The sequence below is a fragment of the Mytilus galloprovincialis genome, chromosome 1, assembly GCF_965363235.1.
Source record: "Mytilus galloprovincialis chromosome 1, xbMytGall1.hap1.1, whole genome shotgun sequence".
Lineage (NCBI taxonomy): Eukaryota > Metazoa > Mollusca > Bivalvia > Mytilida > Mytilidae > Mytilus > Mytilus galloprovincialis.
Genome location: NC_134838.1, coordinates 69,792,262 through 69,802,930, shown reverse-complemented (window position 1 = coordinate 69,802,930; position 10,669 = coordinate 69,792,262). Strand labels below are relative to the sequence as shown.

At 29.3% G+C, this 10,669-nt stretch overlaps 1 protein-coding gene across 2 annotated transcripts in view; it reads right to left on the bottom strand.

Annotated features, from left to right (window-relative positions):
• LOC143082719 (plexin-A4-like) overlaps positions 1-10,669 on the bottom strand; it is a 104,417-nt gene continuing 93,748 nt past the window's right edge. Inside the window, exons 28-34 of one of the 2 annotated variants that reach the window (XM_076258553.1) lie at positions 9,954-10,081; positions 9,350-9,449; positions 8,993-9,099; positions 8,276-8,544; positions 7,305-7,593; positions 6,628-6,702; positions 1-5,647 (exon numbers count right to left, since the gene is read on the bottom strand). In XM_076258553.1, the coding sequence (XP_076114668.1) occupies positions 5,546-5,647; positions 6,628-6,702; positions 7,305-7,593; positions 8,276-8,544; positions 8,993-9,099; positions 9,350-9,449; positions 9,954-10,081 (1,070 nt within the window). In that variant the 3' untranslated portion in view covers positions 1-5,545. The remainder of the gene's footprint in view (positions 5,648-6,627; positions 6,703-7,304; positions 7,594-8,275; positions 8,545-8,992; positions 9,100-9,349; positions 9,450-9,953; positions 10,082-10,669) is intronic. The other variant, XM_076258560.1, reaches the window with a different exon arrangement.

Here is a 10,669-nt window from a genome sequence, read left to right as displayed (position 1 = left end):
TCATACTTATATTTTTATTTTTATAAATTTCAACAGTTTTTGACATTTTCTTATATATCAAAATTACTACAAAACGCTTCTATTCTCATACAACTTAAGATAAAAATTTTACAACCATTTTTCAACTTTCACACACTTCAAAATACCTCCTGTTTACATTACTGACTAAATATACGCTACTGTAAACAAGTATTTATTTTCTGATGATATGGGCTTCTTCTTTGCAGCACAAGTCCCTATTCAACTGTTTTTTTTTTATCGTCTTTGAAATCACTTCCAAACTCAGACTGTTTGGAATACTTCTTTAAAATTTTTAATTTTATCCTATTCAATTTTAAAAATAATTTTTATGATTTTTTTGGTAAACTATGTCCAAACAATTAACTTTTAATGTAGGAATTTGAATTTGTTTACACAATAATAAATTCATATACTGTACCCTAAATAAAAGTATCCTTACTTTCTGAAATTGAATACAAAACTACACCATATTCAAAAGAAATCCTAAAACTTAAATAGTTAAAATAAACTTTCAACCAGGAAGTAAGTTCCACACAATCTGAGAAGTGGATTCCACAATGATTATTTTTAGACATCTGTCCATACTACCTGCTCATGATTTTAAATATTTTTCAATATTTTAAAAGTCTTGTACATTTCTTATTAAGCTAAGAAAAAAACATTACTAAACTATATGTGTACATTATCAGTCTCATAAATATAATATAATATTTCTGTGGTTATATTTCTGACTAGAATCAACCTATGTTCATAAGTTTTTAGTATAATGCAAGAAAAATAAATCATTTATAAATGATGTTTACCAACACTTTAGCCTAAATTTAAAGTATAAACTGTATATCCAAAAGATAAATCTACAAGAGCGTACTTTATAATATTAAAGTTTTGATTGTTGAACCGATCTACCGGTAATAAATATATGAAAATGGTTCAGTTTTGAGTAATGTAGCTATCTGTACAATGAATGCAGTTTTAATTTCAAAATAACTTTCTGAAAATTAAAATTTGAAGATGCAAGAAATGAGATTCTATATAGATGGAAATTATATGAAGGTATAATTATTTTTCATTAAAATAATGATTTTCCAAAAATTAAAAGCTATTTAAGGAATGACTGTAATATTTTTTCTGTCTATGAAGAAATAACATAAAAAATGTGGTGCACACTGAATAACGCGTGTAGCGGGTTATTTAACAGTGTGCACCACATTTTTTTATGTTATTTCGAATAGACAGAAAAAATTTATAATTTAATTCAAAATTTCATTTTAAACCGTAGAAAACCATGAAAAAACGTTGATGACGTCATGGTCACATGACCAAATTATAGGCTCATAACAAAATAACGTCAGCCAATCAGAAGACGCGTTACATCCAAAATTAAATTATATCAGTATGGATATAGGGAAACGTAGAACTAACATTCAAAACTTTGTACCTAAATAACTGCAAATTGCCATTTGAAATTTCTAAATTTGCTTTCATAAAATTATGAATATACATGATTTACTTTTGTATAAAATTCTACATTAATGGAAAATAGTTGTTGAAACAATCAACATTCATAAACTTCTGTTATGGTGCAACTAATAGTTATTGCATATACATGATCACTCACAAATAGGCAGAAGACATATAATTTAATTACTTGGGAAAAACTGAAAATACTGTATCTAATGTTTTTTAAAATATTGCCAAAATTGTAATTACAATTAAAATAATTTGCTAGCAGCATTTTGTTTCCAAAATTCGCAATGTTTAATCTCATATTATTTTTTCATTGCTTAATAAATACAGTAATAAATGCATGTAACATCTTTTGAATTTACAGTATTTTGGATATTTCTAAACTCATAATTTTTTCCATAATCTCAATTTTTTTCCAAGAAATTTTAATCTGAACCATTTAAGAGTTATCACACATAAGCAATAACTTCATAACATCAACTACATTCTATTTAGTTTTCTCAGTACAAAATCTGTCTTTTCAAATCTTAAAAATTTGAATAATGACTTTTTTTCATCAAAGCACAATACACTAAAAATACACATACCATAAGCCCTATATCAACTACATTTGCATAGTTAAATCTGAGCAAATATTAAACATTTTAGCACTGTTTGAAATATTTAACTAGTGAAAAATAAAATTACATTCAAAATTAAAGCAAACAATTTAAAACAACCTACTTTTTGCATATTACAATCATTATTGAAATGGAAAACAATTTTCACAGTCAAATATTTCAAAATGACAACAGTTTTGAAATACTACAGGAGAAAAATCAAACTAAAACAAAAACAACCGGCAAAATTCAGTTCTTGTATAGTACACAATCTCGATTCATCTGCAGTATTGGCAAGATCCTAATAAACCTTTAAATCAATATGGACAAATATTTAGGCAAAAATATTTCAAACGTTTAATTACTTCTTTGAAAACTACAACTACATGCTGCAAAATCTACATCTACATGAACACATTGAATAATCAACAAAATATTATCATTTGAAAAACATGTCAATGTATGTCATAAAATCAGTCAAAATTAAAATGAACAAATATTGAAAAACAAAACAAAATGGATGACAGACAGATAGATAACTTGCATTTGAATGAAAATCCATTGAAATTTTGTTACTACTGTTAAAGCTTAAGAATTTATTAAACCTTCTTAACACTACTACTAAGTAAATTTCATTCAAGGATTTGTAAGTATGGTATGTTCTGTTTCAGAAAGTTAATTTACGAATAAGCTTCTCATTGCATAATCTGATGCATTATGGGATTTTCTATTCAGCAGCTTTAGTGGTCCGTCATCCATTTCTATTAGTGCAAACTTACTGGTATAAAAATAACATAAATCTAGAAGGTAAATCCAACTTAAAAATTTCTCAAAGCCACCATGTGACCTAGTAAATCATCATACTTTAATCATTTCAAAGTAACACTTCACAACTTGGTAATTAGAACTTATGCAGTGGGTATTGTATACTGATATTAACTTTAAAGCTGTTTATGTTTGGGGAGTTTCTGGCTACTTTTTTAGGACAACATCAACTTATTGTAAGTATATAAAATATTTTAAAATATTGCCCTACATCAAAACAATCACAGAACTCAAGTGGAATGTTCTGTCACAAGCACCATCGTAATTAATCTACAAAAATAAAAATTACACTAAAATGATTGAAACATCTAATGATTGTTCCATAAAAAATGGTAAAACATTGAAATCCAGACATGTAGCATTCAGGGTATGTATTTGTACTGAGTATAAAGTTTCATCAATAGCAATTTAGAACGGTCTTCCAAGTGTAACGTAAAATTTTATAATATAATTTAACAATACTAAATATCAAATTTTGAAAGCATTAGCTATATGAGAATTCTATTATGAATAGTCACAGGTAAAACTTTTCACTGCTATTTTTATATCGATAACAATAATGCCATAAAATTGTCGGCTAAACGACCAACATTAGATGATAACTGATGGTATATATATTATGAAACTTGAGTATTTTGTTCAAATGAGGAGAAACAAGTTATTATTTTTTAGCAGAAATTTTTTCACCACTAAAATATTAAAAAGGTTTACAAAATATTGTTTTCTTTATGGTAAAAATTCTCCTTATTTCTATACTACTGATGAAATACTTATGTGTTCTGAAATGATAAATAAATAGCTACTGGGGCAAGGTGAGCCAATGAACTGTGTGTTTCCTATTCTATTCTAAAACACTAATTTCATATGCTTAAGCAAAAAATGTATTTTACATGGCCTAAATGAAATGAAATTTAACTTGTAAGGATCACAAATCTATAAACTTCAAACATTTTTCAAAGTAATATTCATATTTTACATAAAAACACCACTCAATTAGATTAATTTCTAAATATTGCATAGTCTGTACAGATTATCATTCTCTTTCATATTTCAGCAAAAAATAAGGGGGGGGGGGTCTATCCTAAGTTATTTATTGCTTAGAATTTTTGGAAGAAATTTCAATTTCAAAATTTCATCTCAGAAAACTTATTGCTTTATCCATATATGGTTGTTCAAAAGTTGCCAAAAAAAAATACAGAATTGTGTAACAATTCAATAAAGCAAAACTATTATTTTCAATTTTGGCAAGAGCATGAAGATCATAAGAAGTATTTATTTTTACTAATTTTAACATGAAACAATCTACATAGAAATGGAACCAGTAATGAGTACTGTTACACAGAAAAATGTTGTTATGGTAAAAAGTGCAAGTCCACAGGAAAAAAATTCCTTTTAAATCTTTACACTTTTTATGATAAAAAGGGGTGTATTCACATCACTATCTCCTGCGTTCAGAATACTGAATATGTATAATGATATTTAAACCTGTTGCAGCAATTTGTTTCTGGAATTTTTTTTTTTTACATAGTTATCATAGTAACTTGTAAACAAATCCATCTCTTTGGTAAAATATGATATGATTTTAAATATAAACAATGTCGTCTACACTAATAGTGAAAGAAAAATCACGAAAATAATTCCCTTTCCTCTATAGCTCTAACAAATGACAAAATTGGACAGTTATATACATCTGACAAAACAGATATATATATATAAAATGAGATCGTATATAAAACATGCATAATTATTGTTTTTATAAATTTGATATTATGAACATATTACAAATTACAAAAACACTATACTAAAATCTTTGGCACAATGGTCAGATTTTCTAGTGATAAAAGTTTTTAACAGTGAGCATTCTGCCTTCTGTCAGAATAAAAATGATTTTTCTATACAAATTCTATTTAAATATTTGTTTGGTAAGTTTAATTCGGCCTCAAAGTCTGAGCTTTGTTTCTTCAAAAAATTTCTAAACTGTGAATAGAAATATATCTTATTGAACTATCAAAGCTATTATAGAAATAATTTATCAGAGAAAATATTGTAAAGCAATAATATTATGGCACCATGAAATCGGTGGCAATGCCATGTCCTGCACGGAACAGTAAAAATATGACAACATTTGTATAAAATATCCTGGATAATACATATTTCACTGCTTAATTGACATAAGAAAATCACACTTCGAAACTTATGTTAAAAAAAAAGAGAGAGTTACTTCCCTTTATAATTAAATTAAAATCCTTTTCTCTCTTTGCTTCAAAAACATTTTCCTCCACGATAAACTTACAAAACAATATTCTTACTTATAACCATACAATTAACAAAGATGACAGTTTTTTATACAAAGAGAGAACACTTTGTAAATTATAAAAATGAGAAAAAAACTTATCTAGGCACAAAAGTCTTATAATACAAGTAGAAACAATTTTCATCAACAAATAATTTTCAAACATTATTAAAATAAACATAAAAAACAAATAATTTGCAATCATCTTTTTCTTTTTTTACAGCATAGCAACTGACTACATGTACATGTTTTTATACAGTTAGAAATGAATACAAATGAATTGATGAAATATGTATTATCACAGCAGTAAACATAGCACTAAAAAGTCCTGAGATTTCTGTCAGCAGTATACTTCTCTGTCCATTGCTAACCTCACTTGCTCTAACTTGAACTGCAGTCTATTTTTCTTTGCAAATTCATCTTCTTCCAATGCTTGCCATAACTACAAAACAAAAATATACTACAGATATGTCCTTTAATATTTCTAAATATACTTTAATGATATATTTTACACATATATTGCTGGGTGTTTGTTATATTCAGCATTGGTTAGAGGTATAGGAGGAGAGTTGAGATCTCATATATAACTTTGCTGTATTTTTGAGCCTGTCTAAGATTATGATCCTCTCGCCTTTGTTAGTTTTGTATGTTTTTTTAATTTTGTTTCATTTATATGTTTCAGAGTTTCAGAGCGTGACTTCCATTTCCTCTGAACTATTCCTCATTTTTGTTTAGGGTCCAGCTAAAGCCTGCCTACCCATGCAGGATCTTCTCGCTGTGTTGAAGACCCATTGGTGGCATTGGGTTGTTGTCTCTGACACATTTCCTGTTTCCATTTTTAATGATATTCGTCATAACCATTGTTATAGAAAACTCATGATTAACAAGGGAAAACCTCAAGCTGACAAATCCACTTTATGCAAATGATTCCTTACCACAGTATCAATAGCATAGACAGATCCAAGGGGGGGGGGGGGGGAGGGGGCCTGGCCCCTCTTTTGTAGGAAAAAATTTGGTTGATTATATAGAGAATCACTGAAGCATGACTGGAGCGGGACCACCTTAGGTCATCAGTCAGCGGGCCCCCCTTATGAAAACTTCTGGATCCACAACTGAATAGGTAATATATATAGCTAGATAAACGTCCTTTGAGTACCTCCAGACTACCAACACCAACACCCCATGTATGTGTAGTACATATATTGTTTTGTGGTCAACAATTATATTTCACTCCCGAGGAATTACCGTCTCTGATAGATTTCAATCATCATAATATGAACTTTGGTTAAAATAATATAATAACACAAAAGTATGAATGTATCAAAGAATGTTACAATGAAATTATTAATCTCAATTTTAAACATATTTTAGTATGCAAGTTTGTTGTCTTTGAGAATGTCTCTATACACAATTTTAACTAACCTCTTCATTATATTTCATAACATATTTATACAATTCATGTAATGCCGCTGTTGTGTTGAATTCATCTTGATGAACCTACAATAAAAATTTCTCAATCAGCAAATATTTCAAATAGATTATCAAATCATTATTTTATTTCTAAAGAGTTTATAAATGGAAAGATAAGTTTTGACACAAATATACCAAAGAAAATTTATCAAACTTCTATACCTTAAAAAATAAATTCACAGGCCTTAGATATCTTTTCTATACTGTTAAGAAATTATTGTGATATTTCTGTAATTATGAAAACAGCGACAGTATGTGTTACATTGACAAATAACTTCAATAGCATTACTGTATGCAGCATTTACTGAAATCACAATAATTTTTCACATATCTGTGCCCATTGTTCAATGACTGCAATAATAAATACATGCAATGATTTCTGAATTTACAATATTTTTCCCATTGAGTTGAAAAAATTATTTTGCCTGAAAGTAACTAATATATATTTTTTCTAAAGTAGTCCATAGTGTGACCAAATATATCATTATCTAATGTGAAATATTTAGTGGCAATGTATTTGCTGATCTGGCCAGTAATTCAAATCATTATCTACATCCCTGTATGATATAAGCAATTAAAAAATGTTTGAAGATCTACAATAAAACTATTTGTAAATTTGAATATATTACCCTAGATTCCTCAGTCATCATGGCTGTCATGTCTTGATCACTGATGGCGGGCATCATCGTAATGTCTTGATAATACCGTTCCACCCATTTCTTAAATTTAGGAATATCCTTAGCGAATAATAGTTTACTAGAAGGTGAGTCCTTCCCCAATCGATGGGGGCTCTGTGAACATGAGTCCATGAATGTTTGAGCTACTACACTTAAACACGAGTCAACAATGTTTGATTTATATATGTCAAATACAAAGTTTGGATTCTTTATCACATTCACCCAGAATCTCAGAGGCAAGCTGAAACAAAAGTAAAATGCAAATTAGAAATGAATAAAATGATTTGAAAATATACAGGTGTACAGCTAAACTTTTCTTCTGCACCTGAAAACTGAGTTTCAAAGGTTAAGATGAGACATTATTAATTTGTGTGTGTGCTTTAATCTGCCAAGATGTTGTTGCCTATAAACATATTTTTGGTCTTGTATATTGTTGAATTTAATTGTCACTGTGATTAACTGCGATAAATATTAGTTTACTATTTTTCCGTTAGCAGGACACACTGTTGATCTATTATTCAGTTTGTAGGTGTCTATTTCTGTAACTGTCTTACTCACAACTATATAATCTATACTACTAAAAGAATAGACCGATTTTATTGAGTCACAACTCCTCTTACAACATACAAAGTCCGAAATATTTGTGATTTGATGTATAAATGTAGTGTTTTGTACTCCTAAATTTGTCTTTGAAACAATCTTTTTTCTACAGAAAACATCAATTTTTGAGAAAATGTTCCAAATCAGAGACTATCATTGATTTGTGTCCAATACACTTTCGCATATGCTCAGTCGACTTACTGCCAGTGAAATTTAAAAATACTTTATTTGAACATTTCCCACTTGTAGCGCAATTTCGCAGGCATCTTCTAGTTTATTCTTTATCTTAAACATTTAGAATTTCCGTTCAGTATCAAACTCACCTATTGGATTTCCATGTGTATACAACTTCTTGGTCCTGTATATTGTGTAACAATGCTTGATCATCTAAGAAATCAAACATATACTTAATGGCAAGAGGGAGTGCATTCCCTCGGTGAGCAATACTGAAAATTCTCTCAAACAAATCATCCACATACTGTTGTAGGGTACCCTTTGTAGCTAGTAACCTCGTCAGATAGATCTCGGACACCATCTTGCTTCCACGATCTGTACCTTCTTTGTTGAAGTTCTCAGTTTCATGTGGTCGCACCTATGAAAAGAAATATTTGATAAAGATTTGTTTCTAATAATGTTCAAGTTAACTGTAGATCTGTTTTGTTAACTTTAAACAAACAGTCATTTCTCTTGTTTTTAAATTTGCCAGCTTATTTCTCCTTTCTTGATGAAATATGATAATCAGATTTATTTCAATTTGGATAAGAAAAACATTTTTGTTTATTTATAAAATTAAGAATAAATAAAAATAAATACACATAGACCATTGAGCTCTGTAATCCAAGTTGTGCTGAGGTAGTGCATTACTTTATCCTTATAAAAAACCTAGCACGCAAGACAACAATGAATATTATGGATAGTATATTATTTTGTGGATTTCCTAAAACAATTTTCCAGATATAATGGAATAACCAAGTTAGCAGAAAAATGTAAAATAAAATGAGTATGTATTCTGAACTCAACATAGATATGACGTAACTTACTAAATGATAAACTTTATTGACACCGGCTATCTCCATCTCCAGTGCTACGTTCTGTGGAGTAACTGTTCTATTTAATGAAGGACTTCTCGTAGAAAAAGGAAAATTGTCTGAAATGAAAAAATTCAAAAGTTAAAATTACTACCTGATATTTCTGGTACAGAAATGTATGAAATGTGTAAAATACCCCAAAACATGTTAATAGAAGTATGTATGTTTTCGACTTAAAAACATTTAAAACAAGTAACAACACCCTGATTTAGCTAAATGTTCCAATTCCTTTGATAAATATCTGATCAGTTACTGATCCTATTTTTAAGCTCACAAAACATATGTTAAAACACTGAAAACAATACTGACCATAGAATTTGGACCCTGATTTCTCTGATGAATTCAGTGAGGACTGATTGAACTGGACTGTCTGTTTTGGCACTAATGACATGTAGGCTCCATCATTAACCTTCAATATAAATATCATAAGATTAGATTTAGTACAAGATGTACTCAAATTCAACTCATAACTCCACTTGTAAGGTATGGTAGCAGTGATCAAAGTGCATGTGAGCACTTGAGATTTAAAATTGCTTTAATATTGCATTGTGAATTTTAAATGAAACTTTGAGAAAATTTGGAAATGAGTTATCTGAATCTCCCTTTGTAGGCAGATCAACCATACTTGTATGATTTTACACACACATTTCATTTTAAAAATTGAATAGATGAGGTTTGAAAAATGGTTAAATATACCAGTAGCTATCCATCCAGTGGCAATGAGGTTTGGAATGCAATTTGTGCAATCTTTACCTTAAAAACCCTAATTGTCCATCATACCATTGCATTTATTGTTTACTGGCCCAAAAAGTTCCTGTTTTGGCTTGTGGTTGATATTTTACAATAAACTGTGATGAGAAAACTTAAACATATTGTTTTGATAAATCTTGCATTATAAACATAATCAATTTACCTTATAATGTAGTAAAGTATTTATCCTTCTGTACTCTCCTTCCTGTTTCGTCGTATTGTCGTCATCTTGTAAGATTAAGCGACCTTTTGTGCCGCTGTTCCATTCTGTAGAAGATGGATCAAACAACACTGTAACCATGGAAATAATACATATAAAAACCCACTCTCAAACCTCTGCAGTGTAGCAGACAATAATCGTCATGGTGATGATGGTGATGATGATGATGAACAAGAAAATAATACAAAACAACAAATTTTGCAACTTCCAAACCTAAGGTCTGAACCTATAAGGATTTACAGCCCATTGCATTGAGGGTGTAGGTAAAAGCAATATGTTTGGTTAGCTTGCTTGCTAGCCGAACCGTGAAGTCATTATTAGGTAAGGTATACTACCCTCCTTTCAGAGTAGTAATATAGTCCTAAAGACAGACAGATCGGTTATCTGTGTGACTAGTCTACCCCTAAAAGGAGGGTAGTTTATCTAACCTAATAACGACTTCACGGTCCAGCTAGCAAGCAAGCTAGTTAAAGATATTACTGTGACTTACACACTCACTGCATTTTGCTGTAAGCTATTATATTCCTCTCATTTACATTAATTTATTCTTGATCATTTGTTGGAAAATTTCCCAATTTTTTGTATTCAGGAAAATGAGGATTAAAAATGATGTATAAATTATCTCCCCTTTTTGTAATTTGAACAGAGAACTGCTTTTT